This window comes from Orcinus orca, chromosome 11 (assembly GCF_937001465.1).
Source record: "Orcinus orca chromosome 11, mOrcOrc1.1, whole genome shotgun sequence".
NCBI classification, from domain to species: domain Eukaryota; kingdom Metazoa; phylum Chordata; class Mammalia; order Artiodactyla; family Delphinidae; genus Orcinus; species Orcinus orca.
In genome coordinates this window covers 41,500,814-41,520,485 of record NC_064569.1, presented here as the reverse complement: position 1 = coordinate 41,520,485, position 19,672 = coordinate 41,500,814, and the positions used below count along the sequence as shown (strand labels likewise).

The following is a 19,672-nucleotide window of genomic DNA, read 5'->3' as shown; positions in this document are numbered from 1 at the left end:
GAGCCAGGCAAGCAGATCTCCATGTCATTACTTGCTGTCCCTGCCCTCCATCCTCCCTGATGTGCCCAAGTCCCACATCAACGCCAGCACCTCAGATTCTGTTACTCTACATCAGTTCTGTATCTCTCAGTTCAGCATCAGCTCTCCTCATACACGGTAAATGCTTGCGGATTAAACATGGAGAATTAAACATTCTCTCTGTGACCATCACTTGTATGATATTTATGCACTACAGAATAAACATTAAACACATAATATGTACATTGTATTGTAGCAGAGTAATTTCAAATGTATCATAAAATGATGAGGATGGAAGTGATCTTAAACTCATTGAAATTCAACATCCTCTCTTTACGGAGAAGGAAACTGATACCCAAAGTAGAGGCGTGTCTTACCCAGAGTCGCACAGCTAGTGAGTGGCAGAGCTGGGATGCAGAGATGAAAGAAAAGTCAGATGGGGAGTGGAGTTTGGGCCTGGCAAGCAGGGAGAAGGCTCGCTAGTGGCTGAAGTCCCAGGCCTTGCCTTTGCTCCTGACCTGTGTGGCTAAAGCAGAAAGGGAAATTCTGAGTGTGAAAAAATAGAAGAAAAAGTGTAGATTGGTCTCTGCTCCCAGTTCCTGGCACAGAGCTCTTAAAACCCTTATAATTTCCTGAGTTACAGGAGCATCTGACACAGAGCTCCTAAATCCCTTGAAATTCCCTGGATGATGGGAGCTCTTTTGTTCTAATGAGGCCACCCTGGGTGGGCTCCTGGATGGGGGCTGATCACTAGAAAGACCAAGTCATGATTAGAAGTGTGGAACTACCAGTCCCCCCCCCACCCCCATTCTCTGGAAAGGGGAGGGGGACTGGAAGTTGCGTCAATAATTGATATTCCTAAGTGATGAAGCCTCCATAAAAACCCCAAAAGTACAGGGTTCGCAGGGCTTCAGGGTTCGTGGACACATTCGTGTGATGATACCTCAACTCCACGGGGACGGAAACTCCTGTCTTGGAGACCCTTCAAGGCCTCACCCTATGTATCTCTTCATATGGCTGTTCACCTGTATCCTGTATCCTTTGAGATAAATCGGCGACAGTAAGTAAACTATCTTCCTGGGTTCTATGAGCCACTCTAGCAAATTATCAAATCCAAGGAAGGGATCGTGGGAAGTTTGTAGCCAACTCGGACAGAGGCTGTGGATAACCTGGGGACCCACTACTTGTGACTGACATCTGAAGCCGGGAAGGCAGGACAGTCTTGCGGGACTGAGCCCTTAACCTGTGGGGTCTGTGCTAACGTGAGGCAGTCAGTGTCAGAACTGCCTGGTATGGAAAACCCATGCATCTGGTGTCAGAAGTATTGTGGGTTTGGGTAGAGGAAGAACAGAAGAGCTTTTCCCTATTCACTGAGCATGCTCAGTACTGCACAGAAAATCTCTGGCCTCCATGATGCGAATCTCAACAGGGAAGGAGGAAGTTGCTCCCTGATAAGCTGGTGGCATTCGTGGGAGGCTTTTCCCCTGAAAATGAAGAAGCCCCCCAGAATCTGGGCACAGATGTTCTACATTTTAAAATATTTCTTGAAGTTCCTATTTCTCTTGAAGTGCACCTGGCCCGTCTTCTGGGCTTGTCCCACCTCTGTGGCTCCTGGCTCACCACAGAGTTGATCCTGCCAAGCAATTCCTGCCCTCATTATAGACTCCAGGGACATCAAACTTGGAGGAGAGTTAAGAAACCATCTAATCATATTTTCCAGTGATCACACTCCTGGGCATGAAACCGGAGAAAACTATAATTCAAAAAGATACACGCACCCCAGTGTTCACAGCAGCACTATTTATAATAGCCAAGACGTGGAAACAGCCTAAATGTCCATCGACGGACATTGGATAAGGAAGATGTGGTACATATATATATACAACGGAATATTGCTCAGCAATATTGCTCAGCAATAGAAAAGAATAAAATAATGCCATTTGCAGCAACATGGATGGACCTAGAGATTATCATACTAAGCAAAGTAAGTCAAACAAAGATCATATGATATCATTTATATGGAGAATCTAAAAAAATGATACAAATTAACTTATTTACAAAACAGAAATAGACTCACAGGGACTTCCCTGGTGGCGCAGTGGTTAAGAATCCACCTGCCAATGCAGGGGACACGGGTTCGAGCCCTGGTCCAGGAAGATCCCACATGCCGCGGAGCAACTAAGCCCGTGCACCACAACTACTGAGCCTGCGCTCTAGAGCCTGTGAGCCACAACTACTGAAGCCCGCATGCCACAACTACTGAAGCCCGTGTGCCCTAGAGCCCACACATCGCAACTACTGAGCCCACACGCTGCAACTACTGAAGCCTGTGCCCTCTAAGGCCCGCGTGCCACAACTACTGAGCCCACGTGTTGCAACTACTGAAACCTGCGTGACTAGAGCCCATGCTCCACAACAAAGAGTAGCCCCTGCTTGCTGCAACTACAGAAAGCCTGCGAGCAGCAACAAAGACCCAGTGCAGCCAAAAATAAATAAAATTTAAAAAAATAAAGAGAGAAATAGACTTACAGACATAGAAAACAAACTTATGGTTACCAAAGGTGGAAGAGGAGGAGGGATAAATTAGGAGTTTGAGATTAAAGTATATACACTTCTATACATATAATTGATAACCAACAAGGACCTACTGTAGAGCACAGGGAACTGTACTCAATATCTTGTAATAACCTATAATGGAAAAGAATCTAAAAAAGAATATATGTGTATATGTGTGTGTGTATAACTGAGTCACTTTGCTGTACACCTGAAACTAACACGAAATTGTAAATCAACTATATTTCAATAAAAAATTTTTTAAAAACCCATCTAAACATGACCTCTCATGTATACTGACGAAGAAACTGAAGCCCAGAGACGGAAACTGAAGCTAGTAAATGGTAGAGTCAGGCCAGAATCCTGTCTCCTGACTTCCCCTTTCCCAGAGCCATGTGACCACCATGAGACTGGGGGTCCATTACAAAGTTTTCCAAACTGCCCATCCTGTTAGTGAGATCAGCCTCCCCGCTCCAGTGTAACGTTCTCATTTGTGTCAGCCCCTTCTAGACCGGAAGTCCCGTGAGTTTGTTCACCGCTGTGTCCCAAGCCCTAGGGGCAGTGCCTGGTTTGGAGTAAATGCACCGTCATTATTTGTTGAATCAATAAGGAAGTCACAGTGGTTGAGAGTCCGCCTGCCGATGCAGGGGACACAGGTTCGTGCCCTGGTCCGGGAAGATCCCACATGCCTCAGAGCGGCTGGGCCCGTGAGCCATGGCCCCTGAGCCTGAGCGTCCGGAGCCTGTGCTCCGCAACGGGAGAGGCCACAACAGTGAGAGGCCCGCGTACCGCAAATAAATAAATAAATAAATAAATAAGGAAGTCAGTGTAGATATGGCCAAACCAAATTACTCAGCCCTCAAAGTGGTCATTTAGGCCTAGAAGTTGGATGAGCTGAACCAGTGTGGTCAGAACAATGAACAATGATGTGGTTTTGAGCAACAATGTGCTCTGGACTCAGCAGGATTTGGGTTTGAATCCTAGCTCTGCCCTCTACGGGCCGTATATCACTTAACTTCCTTAACCTCAGTTTCCACACCTGTAATAAAGGAATAACAATGCTTACCTCAAAGAATTGTGAGAGTTAAGTGAATCATGCATTGAAAGTACTTGGCTCAGTGTTTGACACATCCTGAGTCTTTACAGTGGCTTTTTATACTAGAGATGCTACATGAGCAATGATGCTGATCCTACCCATAACTCCTTCTAGGAGCGACCCCTATTCACAGCCTCTGCTGCCCATGTGACCTTGACCTTGGACACAGCTGACTGGACCAGGGTAGGGAATTAGTAGGGGTCAACCTCTTCAGTCCGCCTCTTTGTGGGACCTGGGCCTTCCAGGCAGTTGCCATCTTGTAATGAATGCTCTCTCCCTTTGGCCACTGGAGGAACCAAGGCAATTTGGCTTTGGGAAGCCACTGGCGGAGGGTGACTCAGCACTGCGAGGAAAGGCTCCTCAGCCCTGGATCAGAGTGAGCAGCTCGGCGCTGCTGCCTCGAGGTCCCCAGTGAGCCAATGCCGTCAGCACACGAGGGTGCCGGCCCAGTGCAGACTGGATCAGCACAGCGTGTCCACAGAAGTGACGGAGGCGGCAGTGGCAGCAGGGTCTCGCTCAGCAGCGGGCGTGGAGCTTGGATATGAGGTTGTCACCGAGGTCACCATTTTCATGAGCAGATATGAGTCGGTTCTGGGGGTTCTGAGAGGCCCTGGAGGTCCTGTAATAGCAGCCTTTTGTGTCCTTATGGAACCCCAAATTTTAACCTAGACCCACATAATCCAGGACCCACATAACCCAAAAACCCTGCTCCAGAGCGGTGGGGATTCGAAGTGCTGAGGCCCTGCTCGGCCTCAAAAGCAGACAACTACATCCCACTCTCTCTCTTCCCTGCACCGTTTGCTCCTCCACTCGACTCAGACATCTGTTCCCCACCCACTCCTTCATCACCACGCTCCCATCTCTCATCCTCCTCCCGGGCGATGCTGTCTGTCTGCGGCACCCTCCCTATCCCTGTCACGGAGGCATGGGCCCGCCCGTCCATCCTCCCACACCTGCAGGTTCCTGGCCGGCGTCCACCTTGCACCCCTGCAAGCTGGGCACGCCCTGGCTCCTGAGGTAGCGGATTCCATTCTCGGTTAGCCCTAAGTGCCAAACCTTGAGCCCAAATCGGCCTTCCTAGAAGAGAAGCTGGTTCCAGTTACATCCTCTGGAGCTCTGTCAAACGAGTTCACTCTTTATGCCTTTTGCTCAGACGTGTGGCGTTGGAGTGATGTCCACTCCGCCTGTGTGTCCCCACATCCGGCTGCTTTTTTCCTTCAATTCTTCTCCCTCATCTGCCCTTCCTCTCCATCACCACTGGCCCCTCTGCTCCAGAGCCCACCACCTCATGCTGGTCCACCCACATTACTTCCCCTCTTCCAAGCCTTCTTCCTCACTGCCACAAGATGAATTTTTCCAAAATGTCAACGAGCATACGTCTCCCTTGAGATAGTGGCTTGGAACCTATAGGAAGGTCCTCCTTAACCTGGCGTTCGAGGTCTTCTTTCCTCTGCCTCCAAGTTCATGTACAATTGCTTTCTGACACAAAACCCTTAAGCGCAGGCAAACCAGTCAAATTCACTGTCATCAAAATATTCCATGAGCATTCTTGCCTCTGGGACCTGACTATATACGGTCTTCTTTCCCTCCTCTCCTTCCTTCTCTCCTGTATCATCTCTGGAGGCCTCCCTGACTACCTGGGCTCTAAAGGGATCCCCTCCTACATCCCACAGAACACACAGTCCTCACCGCTGTGCTCTGTAGGTCCTCTGAGAACTTTTATTCCCCCACCCCCTTCATTGGTAGGCACTCAACACATGAGTTTTGAGGACAAAGATGAGATCAACCCAGTTGCCAGGACTTCCTGAGTCTCTCCTCCATTTTCTTCAAGTGTTCCGCCTCCTCTGTTTTTCCAGCAGCCTCTGAAGAAGACACAGGAGTCCCTGTGGGGTCTGACCACCGTCAGGTACCATGAAACCACAGTTCCCCAGAGCCAAGGTAAGGAGAGGGATGCAGTGGATTATGATGCAACAATTTGGCCACCAACAATGATTTACCCAGGTTCCCCAAATATCTGATCAGCCGTTGAGTTCTTCACATTTAACAATGTATCCTAAAGTTCCTCTTCTTGAGAAAATGTTTCCAGTATTGCTCAGAAGTGACCATTTCCCTTGGCCATTCAGAGGACAGAAAAAAAGGAAGGAAGGAAAGAAGGAGGGAGGGAGGGAAGGAAGGAAGGAAGAGAAAATCATTGGATACCTGCCATATCATAGGCACTCTTTCTGGAATTTGTGTTTGTTTTCTCAACTTTGCCTGCTGTTTAAAAGTCATGTAACTGGTATGTTCTCTCATTGCACATTTCTATAATAATTTTCTCAGTCTGCCCTTGTCCTTTTCTGTATATATCAGGGCATGTGTTTTAGACGCAGACCCCATAGTTGGAAACCTTGTGAAGCCTGTAGAGAGTGGCAACTGAGGGCACAGATTCCACACACACGAACATGGGTTCACTCAAGTCTCTGCTATACCAGCTGTGTGGACTTCAATACTGTAATCTCTGTGAGCTTCCCTTTTCCTCAGCTGTAGGAGGAACGGTACCCATTCCATGTATTGTGAGGGTCAGATCATGTACGCGTGATGCATTTAGCCAGGCATGGCACACACACAACAGATGTTGGCCACTCTTGCCAGTGATCCTCTGGTGAGGGCTTCAGCCCTGCATGCTAGGTTATGAGGTGCCCAAGGAAGGCTTTTGAGGGTGATGATGGAACTGTTAAAAGAGGACACGGAGGCCCTTCTGACTCAAAATTAGAGCTAGAATCACATAGCCCAAAGTTACTAGAAAACTTACCACTACTTTGAGCAGTCAAGGTCTGGGCATCTTCTCTTTACCCACTGTGCCTATTAGGGAAATCAGGTGATAGTTTATTTCGTAATTTCTGAGAGTGCCGAGGGGCTCTGGGGACTCTGGTAAGAGTAGAGAAATGGCCATTACCCTTTAGGGCTTGGGAAGCCCCTGGTCACCCCGTCTCTCCCCTCTGCACCTAGCGAGTATACCCCAAAGGTCACTGGCTGAATGAGGAACAGATGATCTTACACTGGGCTGGCGCCCTACAGCCCCAGATGGAAGCTGAGCTGGGGAGCACGGCTGAGACCAGGCAGCCTCCTTCCTGAGTTAATACCTATAAACCACACAGACACCGCGACCCCTTTCCCCTAGACTCCAGGGCGTCCACTCCACCACACAGCTGCGAGACCGAGGACTGGGAAGGCAGGAGAGGGGTGGACCTGCTTCTAAAGGAGGCACAGAGGGCGCGCAGGGAGGGGCCGGCCTTACGTGCTTGATTAATTTAGTCTTTGCCATACACCTGTAAAGTAGGCGGTATTATTACTCCCGTTTTGCAGGGAAGAAACTGAGGCCCAAGTGAAGCGCGTTGCCCCAGGTCACACAGCTGTGAGGGCAGAGCGGGACTGGAAGGCAGGCAGGCTTGTTCCTGGCTTCTTGTCATTTACCTGCCACTTGCTGGGAGCCTCAATCACACCCCCTTAGCCTCGTGACAGGGAAGCTCTGCACTGCCCTCCACTTGTGAGCGCTGACATCCACCAGACAGGTGAGATTGTGCGGGGCGGGTGTTCTGCTAGCGACCTTTGGGGGCAGTGGTTGAAGGAAGGAGCAGTGGAATACTTGCTCATTTTTCTTGCAAGCATGTACCTGTGAGCCCCAGTAATTAAACACAACCAAGAGGTAAAAGAGGTGAACTTGTGACCAGGTCTGTAACCCAGGGATCAGCCTTGGACATCACTAAGATAACTAGGCACGTCAATTACTCTGTCTCCCTGGCCCTTGTCGCCTTCTAAGAGAAACTGACAAGCCACAGCCCTTGCTGAAGGAACATCCCTCAACTGCCATATTTTTTACTGCTTGACCCTAATTCTCCCCCAGTTGACCCAGGGGTGGTCCCAGACCCAAAGGCCCCTGATTCATAGGCTGGTCAGGGACCTACAATGTGGCTAAGAAATGATGGTCAGAGACCAATCACATTCTCAATCTTGGGAATCTGATTCTGGAAATACAGAGATGGTGAAAGCTGTGAGCCATAGGGATTGAAGCTCAAAGAATCTGGAGATGGAAGGCTGTGACAGGTTAGGCAGAGAGACACTGACATTGCAGAAGGGCTGTAAGGGAGAAGAACATATACAGTGGAGGGTGAGAATAAGCTGGTTTGAAGTGAAGCAGATACAGGCGAGCTGTCAGGCCAAGTTGAAGGTGAAGCGTAATAGCAGTTGACGTTCAACCCTGCCTGCACGTAAGGATCATCTGGAGAGAAGTTTGTTTTTGTTTTTTTTTTTTGCGTTACACGGGCCTCTCACTGCTGTGGCCTCTGCCATTGCGGAGCACAGGCTCCGGACGCGCAGGCTCAGCGGCCATGGCTCACGGGCCCAGCCGCTCCGCGGCATGTGGGCTCTTCCCGGACTGGGGCACGAACCCGTGTCCCCTGCATCGGCAGGCGGACGCTCAACCACTGCGCCACCAGGGAAGCCCTGGAGAGAATTTAACAAATGCCAGTGCCCGCACTTATCCCCAGAGAGTCTATGTAATTGGCGTGGAGTGGGGGCCGGGCATTAGTAGGTTAAAAATCTCCTCAGGTGACTCTCAGGTAGAGGCAGGTGGAGAACCACTGACCTGCGGGGAGGCTCCCTGGCCTCCTGAGGCTCCTTGTTGCTGCTGCGGCCTGGCTCCAGCTCTGCAGGAGGCCCCGTGGTTCAGATTCTCCTGGATCCTTTAGCAGAGCCTTTTGGATATTGAAGCGCTTACAGCTCCTGCCTTATTCCTTGCTGACAGAATCCTAATTTTGTACAAGTATTGGAGCAGCAATATGGTCAAGGAAGATGGACCCAACCCCAGAGGATGAAGACAATTGGTCCTAGCCAAACAGGACAATCCCATCCCCTTCTCCCATCTTAGAGATGAGTATGTGACCCAGTTCTGACCAATGACATGTTGCGGGGGGAGCCCCTCTGGGAAAGGTTTTCCCCTTTAAAAAGAGAGGGAGAAGCTAGAGAAATGCCCCTTTAGCCTCTCTTGTATTGGGGAGTTATGCTGCCTGATGTGATGCCTGGAGCTCCTGGAGCCATCTTGTGACTATGAGGGGAAACCCAAGACACCTGCAGAGAACCTGACCAGAGCCTGATGTGACTGCTGCTATTAACCATCCAGGAACCACCCACCTCCAGACTTCTTGTTACTTACTCTATGCTAACTGTGTGCCAGGTGCCGTCCTAAGTGCTTTTCATGTCTGAATGCCGGGGTCCCCAACCCCTGCGCCGCAGACCGGCAACAGTCCGTGGCCTGTTGGGAAGCGGGCCGCACAGCAGGAGGTGAACGGCGGGCTAGCGAGCGAAGCTTCCTCTGCCGCTGCCCGTGGCTCGCACTGCCGCCTGAGCCACACCCCGCCGACCGCCTGTTCGTGGAAAAACTGTCGTCCATGAAACCGGTTCCTGGTGCCAAAAAGGTTGGGGACCGCTGTCTCAGTGGATGAAAGCTGGCTCCATTCCCTCACCTTCCCATACACCACCCACTACCCAATGCAATATGAGCATGTCTCTGTGAGACGGAGTGACCTAACATGTATATAGCCAAAGAGAACGAGAGGCCTCAAAGCTGGCTCATCTGCTGTCCACAGCCCACTTGCCCTGGCTCTCCTTACTGCAAGACCCACACTGGGCTGGTGTTCAGGATGCTCCCAGCGGATGCCCTCCTAGTCACATTCCACAAAGCTGGCTGATTGGCTCTCCCCCCACCCTTGCCTTTCACCCCCTCACTCACCTCTCTACTCTTACTGCATTGCTTCCCTCATTTCCTTTTCTCCATCCCTCCAGTGACTGGATTTGAGAGGAAGAGAAATGGAGCACCCCTGCCCCGCCCCCCACCCCAAACCAAAACTATGTGGAATGACGGTAGATTTTTAAAATCTGGATTTCTATGCAGTGGTTGAGTCCTTAAACATTAGCAATTGGTCTCATCAGCCTGGCTGTATCTCCCAAGTGGGCGTTCTTTTCATGCTGTCCTGTCCCCTCACCCAAACATAAATCGAAGTGGTCCCCAAAGAAAGGGCCCTCTAGCCTCTTCCATGACTCTGCCTAGGGACTGCTCAGGGTCTGCACCCAGAGGTGTACAGGCCCCTCTTCAGACCCGCTCAGCAGACCCCACGCATTCCCCCACCTTCATAACTCTCCTTCCCAAGTCTGGAAGGTGGTCACCTCGCCTCAGCCCCGTGGTTCGAGCTCAAAGAACACCACAGGTGTGAACAGTTACACAGACTTTATTTTTCACCCATTGAGCACAGGAAGGTCTGGGCAGGCAGAGGCGTCACCATCACCTCCCCTGGTTCACAGACACAGGCCGTGAGACTCGGTGGTGAGGGACAGGGGTCCCACCCCTACCGCAGATCGCTATGGAATTATCACGGCAACGCATTTGTTCTCAGTCCTATTTACACCAGGGAGTGTGGAGAGGGTACATTTCTTACACCAAAAATATATACTTTGGAATCTCTAAAACAAAAATATCTCTATCTCTACAGGAGACCTACTAGAAAGAACACAGAAAACGAGGGAAATGTACCAGCACCTCAAGCCGTCCCCTTCCGTGGGAAGGTCGCTCTGCTCTCCACCTGACACCATGTGCTTGGGAGGGCAGCCGTATCTAACCAATCAGACAGACAGACACAGATCAACGAGGGGGAGGCTTATCGTCTTGGAGGAGTGAATATGGGAGAGAGGCATGGGGAGGAGGATTCTGGCCTCTTTTGCAAAAGGAGTTAATTGCATATTCAGTTTGGTACTTCTGTTTCCAACATTATTGCACATGTGAAAAACCTGCATGTTGGAGTCAACTGCAAACCTGCTAAGAGAACCCAAGCTCTGCTGATTTCTGCTGGGCTCGGGAAAGGGCTGTGAGTGGGCTCGCTCTCAGAAATATTAATGCCATCAGCTAGAAGAAAACTTCTGTATTCTCCAATGCTGAAAGTGGGTTAAAGAAAATGCTATTCTTTTTCTTTCCAGAAGGATCAGAAACCATTCCATTCCCTTTGAGCACAGAATCTTCTAAAAGAATTATGCTTAATGGATGAATCATGCCACTTTCTGAATTTTCCTCTTGAAAAGATTCACGTGACACTCCTTTCCTCTTTCCAAGCTTCAGGCAATCATATAGTTACTTCACACCTCTTTTGGTGGTGAAGATCAGCCTCCTTTCCGATAAAGAAATGTGAGCTGAGTCAGCTACCCATTCTCTATAATTAATGCAAGACCCCAAGGGCACCAAGAATTATAAAGAGGAGATTTGGGCTTCCCTGGTGGCGCAGTGGTTGAGAGTCCGCCTGCCGATGCAGGGGACACGGGTTCGTGCCCCGGTCCGGGAAGATCCCACATGCCGCGGAGCGGCTGGGCCCGTGAGCCATGGCCGCTGAGCCTGCGCGTCCGGAGCCTGTGCTCCGCAACGGGAGAGGCCACAACAGTGAGAGGCCAGCGTACCGCCAAAAACAAGGAGTAGATTGGCAGAAAAATCCCTTCTATTTGGTTTTGGAATGTCTTTTTCTATTTACACCGAAATATGGATGACCCTGAGGGCTTGAGAATCCTTAGTCCCTCACCCTAAATAAGGCAAATAACCGTAAGTCTCACCTTTTTGAGAAGCCCCAGAACCGTCCAGCCTCCTCCCCCTCTCACCAGCCCTAACTGGCCGTGGTGGTTAGGACCTCTGACCAAGTACTTCTTCCCTCCAAGGAAAACTTGACAGACTGAGGAAAAGGCAGAAAGGACGGGAAGGAGTATGTGAAAAAGCTGAGTCAGTACAAGGGGGAAGAGCTTAGACGCTGTCTCATTTGGCCAGTCAGGGCCGACAGGAAGGATTTCTACCTTAGGAGTCCTGGCAGCTGCAACCAAAAGAAAGTCAAGAAGCCTGAGAACATCCGATGCATGTTGAATGTCCTGCCAGGATATGGCTTGGGAACCTGAGAAGTCTGAGGAAGGTGTAAGAAGGTGGCACTAACTCTCCAGCAAAAGAAGACACTTAGAGAAGCTGATTAAGTAGCAGAGAGAACATACTTAATAGCATGTCTGACGCTGCTTAAAATGAAAGCCACGGGTCCTGGGCTCAAGCCTTCTCCTACGCATCAGGAAAATGTGGAGACTCCAAACGTGGACACTGAAGTTGACAGAGAAGCTGCAGGGAGAATTACTGATTCCTCTATTAAGAGAGAAGACTAGAGCACTGAGTAGGTAGAAAATAAAGTCGAACTGGGAATTGTGTTTTTTTGAATGACCGGAAACCAGATTCCCCAAACCAGAGACCTCTGAAGGTCTGACCTCTTGTCAGCCTGATATGTCAACAAAACCTAAGACTTAGCATATGCCAGATTTTTATCAAACATTTATGACTAATTTAAAAGCCAGACACATCTCAGACAAATAGAAATAGCAACATTTATAACGTCTTTTGAAAATATATGGTTCTCTACCCCAAAGGCAAATTTATACCAACAAGGAGAAGGGGGATAGGAGCTGTGTGCAGTAAAGACCAGCTCTCTTGACAATCCCATTATCAGAAGTTTGAAATCATATACAGCTACAGAGAACTAGCCTGCATTTCCTGCAACCAGACGTGCTGAGCAATTTCACAGCATATTTCTGCTGGCCTTCACCTCCTATCTAAACCAACCCCTTCCATAAGTCATGGGCTAGGACGTAACCCACCCACTTAGTGATGCCAGTTCTTCTGTTTAGAAGCAAGAGTCCACTCACCATCATTTTCTTAAATCTCCGGCCTCCCTCCCTTCCTCCTCTACACTGCTAGCCTATCAGGCATTGCCCTGCCAACACTCAAACGACTCCTGAATTTACCCTTGTCAGAAAAGAGGTGGACTACTTCTCTGGCCCAAGCAAGCCTGGGCATGGGAATTACCTAACTACCTGCTTTCTACCCCTAAATCAGTGTCTCATTAATGTTGAGCTTAAACACCTTTTTCTAAGACTAATCTACCTGTATTTGCCCTCAGGCAATTCTATCAGAATAGAGAGGGGAAGCGCTAGAAGGGAGAATGACCATATTCTTTTGATGTCCCCACAGCTCAGGTGCACGAGGTTGTTTAGCAGCAGCAATGAAATCTCATGGATACACTCTCACTTGTTGGTAGACACACGTGCATACACACACAGGTACATACACGTGGCTGATGCTCCACCACCAGTCCCAGTCTCCTACCCTAAACGCCCCCCCCCACCCCCAACTTGACTCTGCAACCCATAGTCACCAGCCACTGAGCAGGGAAGCAGCCAGGACTGGGGCTGAGGGATGGGTGGGACTCGGGAAAGATAAGAGAGGAAGAGTAGGGAATGGTTCCTACCACTGAGATGTAGCACAAACGAGGCTGGCTGTTGTTTGAAGAAAATCTAATAGCCTAAAAAGACTGGCACAGCCTTCCAAAGTAGCTAACGTTCCGAAGGCGCGGTAAGCTGGGAGGGTCTGGCTCAGGAAGCGTACTACACAGAGTTAACAAAGACCGGCTCCCCACTCTCGGGAAGCCTGCCAGCACAGGGCATCACAAGACGTCAGTGTGGGTGTAGAGAGGTTTTTCTGAGTGACTCTGCCACGTAGTTCTGTTGCATGATGGACTCTTCCCTGCCGTATTCCTCATCGCCACGCCGAGGCCAGGGGAGCAGGTGAAGCGGTCACCACCCTCCCTATACAGAAGTGGCAGGAAAAGATGGGCAGGGCAAGATGGGGGAAGAAAAGCGGGGTGTGTGTGTGTGTGTGTGTGTGTGTGTGTGTGTGTGTGTGTGTGTGTGTGTGTGTGTGTGTGTGTGTGTGTGTGTGTGTGTGTGTGTGTGTGTGTGTGTCCTCAGGGAACAGAGAAGATGAAAAAGGAGGCAAAAAGCTCACAGAAGCAGAGAGGGACAGGGAAAGTCAGCAAGAAAGCTTTTCCCAATGACAGGTTGCCTTAAGATTTTTCTAAATTAGGTAGGTAGATGGGTACAATATTACATTTATCCTAAAGTGATAAAATGTGAAGCTTTGGCTCTCAAAGATTTTAATGCCCATATAGTTCAAAGAAGCATGCCTGTTCCTGTCTGCAGCATATGAAAGGATGCCGAGGCTGTCCCTGAAACAGCCTTGTGAGTAGAAATCAGACAAGCCAGGAACAATACCCACAATTCAAAGGAATGTCATTTTAATCGTTGAAAGCCCCGTGACGTTCAGCCAGTAGGCACTGGCAAGGCCATACATACTGCTTGTTTACAGCAGGCATCCGTTCTGAGTGGTTGGTGCCCATTCTGTACCAGTTGTTAAGTATTTTGAAAATCATCTGTGTATTAAAAGGACTGACTCTAAGAGATAGGGAAATAGGAAAAAGGCAGGATTCCTTCAGTATCAAAGGTCCTTAGAGTAAGACTACCTGAATATATTTATGAGTCTAAGGAATGCAAAATTCAATAAAGTTACGTAGCCAACTCTTCACCTATGAAAGGAGAGCACACCGACGGACGGTCCCACCGTACAAATATTTTCCAGGAGGGAAACTGAACTGATCAGATCCCCTGGGTACCAACATGCTTGCTAGTCACATTCTGTGCACAAAGGAAGGGAAAGTCTATACACAATGGAGCCCAAACCCTCGATATTCATTGCAAAAGAGAAGAGGAGACAGAAACCATAAATATAGTTTTAAACTAAATACCAAAATTAATTTCACCACTTACAGTTCATTTCCCAATGTGGCTTTTTACATCTGAAAGTCAGAACATCTGTCAACAAAAAAATCCAGGATGATGAAGGTGGTCTGGTCCATTGAGTTGGTGATGGTTTGCTACTAAGGCAGCTAAGGAGACGTTACGTAAGCACTTGGATCTCTCCAGGAATGGAATCAGAGTGTGTCCTCAAGAGACAGCAGCAGGACATGGATGTTTCCACAACATGGCCAATTAAGAACACCTTATCTCCTTTTCTACTCACAAACGACTACAGTCAAACCTTTCCCAGATATCTAGAAAGCAGACACTATGACAAATCTTCAGGCTAGGAAGTCCTTCCTGGTGTCTAAACTAATTCCTTCTGTAGCCACTGAAGCTTGTTCTCTTACCCTATCAGTGGAGTTAGGAGAAGCTGTTCATCCTCACTCACCATCACTGATTTTCCCCCAGGCCTTTTCCTGTCTGAGCTAAGCAACTTCAATGTCCCCCTTGGCCCTTTCATCATCCAAGGTTCTTGCTGAGTTATGCAGGCTGCTGCTAGGGAGCGATGAAGACGCACCAGGCCAGAGGCATCTTCTGGCTGTGGTGGTGAGCACTGCCAAGGCCCAGGGCGCTGACCCTCCTACGAGCAGACCCTCCTGGTGGCCTCTGGGTCTCGCCAGCATCCCCCAGAGCAGGCAACCAGACCAAGGCCCGGGGCTGCCCAGGAGCCCGCGGCCACTATGGGGCTGGAGGGGCTTCCTATTCCTCTCTGCTCTCCTCCTACATCCTCACCCTGTCCTTGAGCAAGAGGGACCTCACCGAGGAAATCCTCAGTGGCAGAATGGATCCGTACGGCTCAGCAGGCCAGCAGAGGGTTTCGGAGGAAATGTCTGGCAAATGGGAAGCTGGGTCTTCGGCGGTGGCAGTTCTGAAGAGAAAGAGAAGGAAGAGGAGAAGTACCAACGGGAGGTGGTCTTCTGCTTCCACACTCATACCAGGCGGTGCCCTCCGACGCACACCACCAATAACTGAATGCTCGCGTGGCTTCGACAGGACCAAGGACAGGGCCACACTTGGGCTCGCTTCTTCTCGGAGACACTCGTCATCTTCTCTGTAACCAGAACTTCCCTGTGGCACCTCACGGCCCACATCCTCCATCCCAGCAAAGACTTTTAGTTGAAGAGACTGAATAAAAGTGTTACAATTAGACGAAAAGGGAACACATGATTCATTCCTGATTTTAACACAATACTTTGAAGATGTCAACACAATTTCGATCTGGCTGTATTTTAAGTTCATTTACAAGGAGACTAGTTCTCAACTAAAAATAACCGTGTGCGTTATACATTTCGACAGCTGCCTGGATTTTCCTCTGAAGGAAACAAGATTCTATATTTCACTCACATTCAGTACAGATTTCTTTTAACCCATTTGATGAAATAGCCCATCACTACCACCCACTGGTGGCTGTGGATTTCCAAAGCACATCAGTTTCTCCTCAGAGCAGCCTTATGAGTGAGACAGTTATTATTACCCCCATTTCACAACTGAATAAACCGAGTACCAGAAACAGTGGTCTGCCAGGTTACACATGGAACTAACAGCTACGCCAAGTCTCCTAACCTACCCTACTGCTTTTTTTTTTTTTTTTTTTAAACTAGAAAAGTTGCCTTTAATAAGACCTAAGATTTTACTTTCGGTTATCTGATGACTTAGTGTTTGGACCAAATTATTCATGTAATTTGAGTACACAGCCTACTTCAATGTAAGCAAAAATGCCTCAAGTCTTTCCATTTTTTTCATTAACCAGATTAAGAATTGATCTATGCTACTGACAAACAATACTCAGAATTTAGTTTCCAAAATAAGAAAACGGTTACAATTTAATATTTCAAAATCTTTCCTTGACAATTATTCTCATTACGGAATAAGTTAAATAGGTTAAAGTCTGTATCAATACTATCAATACTACCCAAATATTTTAAGTATTTTCCAGTTTGTGTGGTTGCAAGAACCAAAGAGATGCTCTACAGATTTTGAAATGGGAACTAGAAAGAGGATTAAGGGAACAAAACAGATAAAGCAAATTTACATTCCAAAATAATTCCATCCTGACTTTGGGCGTGGGTAAATGGGCAGCTCAAACCAGCATATCTGCTCAAATAGTTAGAAAACATTTTTCCTTTTCTTAGGTTTATAGCTATTCTGTGGGGTTAGCAACAATGCTAGATGTGCTATTCATGGATAAATTCAACTTTACAACTAAAACATATTTTACTTTCAACATGATTGCTAGTTTTAAAAGTCAGAAATAAAAATCGGCAATTATACCTCTTTTCCTTTGTGTTTCCAGAATTCATACTGAGAGCTTTCCAGACTGTGGTTTTAGGCATTTCATCAGATATATTAATCTCAGAGGGGTCACATCTGAAATCAATGCTTAGGACAGTCAATGTCAGACATACAAATAAGGTCTACATCTCAGTCTATGATACCCACTACCCACCAGAAGGGAAAAGATGAGGCGTGAGGGAGCTTGTCTCACAGCTCCCGGGAGCACTGGGAACCAGATGGTCGGAATGTCGAGAAGCAAGGTGGCCTGTGAGTCAGAGCTGAGGCCTGGGCCGGGGTGCCGGCCAGCGGCCAGCCCTGCCCCCACAGTTCTGCTCTCCTTTGAAGGGCCCCTCTGGGGATGCTGGTGACAGCGCTATGAGGCCAGAAGTGGCAGCATCAGGAGCTACCATTTAGTGAGCGCTTGCTGTGTGCCAGGCATGGTGCTAAGCTGTCTTTATTTTCTCATTTACACGGCCAGATCTTTTCCATTTGTAGTTTACAAAGGACTGTTACAATATATTATCTTAACTCTCACAGTATCAGAGATTATTAACATCCTCATTTTTAACGTGTAGAAACCAAAGCTCATAGGGTTAAGAGACTGTCCAAGGTCAGACGTCAGTAAGTGGAGAATCAAGACCTTGAATCCAGTCCTTGGTCTCCTAGACCCACCCCCCCCCCACCGCCCCCGCCAGTACTCTAAACTTTTCCACATGCCAGACTCTCCTTCTAAAAGGCCAAGAGGGGAGGCAGCATCTGCTAGAGAAGGAACATGATTCCTGTCTTGCCGTAGAGAATGCAAAGCCTATGGCTCCTTCCCTGACAACTTATAGAAAGTTTCTTAAAGATCAAAGATTCCATTTCTTTGGGGTAAGTTAAAAAAAATTGAACTCATAGCAACAGAGAGGAGAATGGTGGCTACCAGAGGCTGGGGGGTGGGAGAAAAGGGGAGCTATTGATCAAAGGGTACAAACTTTCAGTTATGAGTAAGTTCTGCAGACAATGTAAGGCATGGTGACTATAGTTAATAATAATGTATTGTACACTTGAAATTTGCTAAGAAAGTAGATCTCAAGTGTTCTCACTACGCACAAAAAAGAATGGTAAGTATAGTAAGTGATGGATATGTTGTTAGCTTAATTGTAGTAATCATTTTACATATATATATGGATATATATAATTGCACACCTTAAATATATACTATTTTTAGTTGTCATAAATAACTAAATAACCAAAGAAAAGACTTTCCTCATCTCCCCCTCAGTATAAACCACAATCAATTCAATAACTCAGCAGTAAGTTATCTAGCATCTAGATAACCCAGTCCCCTCTCTCTTCCTTTTCTGTACCCTCTCCACCTCTGAGCTTCTTTCAGCTTCTGTGTTCCTCTTCCAAAGCGGAAACAAACACCAGGAATGAAACCGCAAATGGACCAGTTTAGCTTCCTGTGATTTGTGGTGAGCAACAGGTTTAATACACCAAAGGGCTAAGATCGCTGGCAGAAGTAAGGAATTTGGGGAATCCCAGTTCGGTTCCCCCTTGGCTCCCAGGACTGCAGCCGCCATGAGCCAAGCTGGAAGGGGCTGTCTCTGCCCAGCCCCCAACGGCTTGCCTAAGCATGGGAATTTCATGCCCACCAGGCTGAGAAGCAAAGACTACATCCTGTTCACCTTTGGAAGGTGGCAGAGAGAGACAGAAGGACCACTGGTTTGGGGAGCACATGCGCTCCCATAGCTCTGTCCTCCTGTGATTCCCAGCACCTGGCATAGTGCCCAATGCATGGCAGGCCCTCAGAAAACCGGGAAAGGAAAGGTGTTTTCACAGGCTGGAACCGGGAGGCTGAACGTTTAGCTGTTTATACCAGCAGCTGCATTTGTGACACAGCCCCCATCACAGAGCCAGAACATTTACACAACCACCAGAACAGTCAACTCCTTGGGGCTGGGGGAGTTTTACCTGAAACTGTTGTTCTTTCCAGGACTACTTAGTAACTTCCTGCTCTCTAAGGGGAACTTGTCTCCCCCCATTTCTAACATTTTCTCAGCCTCCTGCAAGAAAAGGAGACATTACTTTATCTTGGATCAAATGAAACCAATAATCTACACCAGCCCATTTTTCAATCACCATAATTTCTACCTGATTTTCTCTCCATTTATTATAAGTAAGTATAATTATGTTCTTTCATAGATCTGACTCACCACAAAAAGAGAGACAACCCAATATCTGTACCTATGGAATAGTATTTAAAAAAAAAAAAAAGAACCTGAATCTGAGTAAACCTTTAGATACAACCACCAATTTACTGGAAACATAGGAGACAGAGAACATGTTAAATGATACCAAAAGTTATATTTAGTAAAATCTAAATGGCAGGAAATCTTGTATGTCAAAGACAAAAAAGGCAGGAGGGGGGGCTTCCCTGGTGGCGCAGTGGTTGAGAGTCCGCCTGCCGATGCAGAGGACACGGGTTCGTGCCCCAGTCTGGGAAGATCCCACATGCCGCGGAGCGGCTGGACCTGTGAGCCATGGCCACTGAGCCTGCGCGTCCGGAGCCTGTGCTCCCACGACAGGAGAGGCCACAACAGTGAGAGGCCCGCATACCACACACAAAAAAAAAAAGACAGGAGGGGAACCCCAAAAGAAATTTTTTAAATATATCAACCAATTGCAATATATGAACCTTACTGGATCCTGATTCAAACGGATGCTTAAAAATAATAATAAGGCAATTAGGGAACTATGAATACTGACTGTTCTACCTTTGTGTATATTTAAAATGTTCCACAATAAAATACGCACACACACACACACACACACACACACACAATGGAATACTATTCAGCCATTAAAAAAGAAGAAAATCCTGCCATTTACAACAACATGAATGAAATCTGAGGGCATTATGCTAAGTGAAATAAGTCACAGAGAGAAGGACAAATACTGTATGAGCTCACTTTCATGTGGAAACTAAAACAACGGAGGTCATAGACACAGAGA

The 19,672-nt window shown here is 47.9% G+C and overlaps 1 protein-coding gene across 6 annotated transcripts in view; it reads right to left on the bottom strand.

Moving 5' to 3' along the window:
• Window positions 1–411: 411 nt before the first annotated feature.
• Window positions 412–19,672, bottom strand: part of SLC4A8 (solute carrier family 4 member 8) — a 91,963-nt gene continuing 72,702 nt past the window's right edge. For 5 of the 6 annotated variants that reach the window (XM_004274309.3, XM_033436260.2, XM_049694096.1 and 2 more), the window contains 3 exons: window positions 18,632–18,723; window positions 16,673–16,768; window positions 9,915–15,526 (listed from right to left, as the gene is read on the bottom strand). In XM_004274309.3, coding sequence (XP_004274357.2) covers window positions 15,514–15,526; window positions 16,673–16,768; window positions 18,632–18,723 — 201 coding nt within the window. In that variant the 3' untranslated portion in view covers window positions 9,915–15,513. Of the gene's footprint in view, window positions 545–9,914; window positions 15,527–16,672; window positions 16,769–18,631; window positions 18,724–19,672 lie in introns of those variants that run through there. The other variant, XR_007470020.1, reaches the window with a different exon arrangement.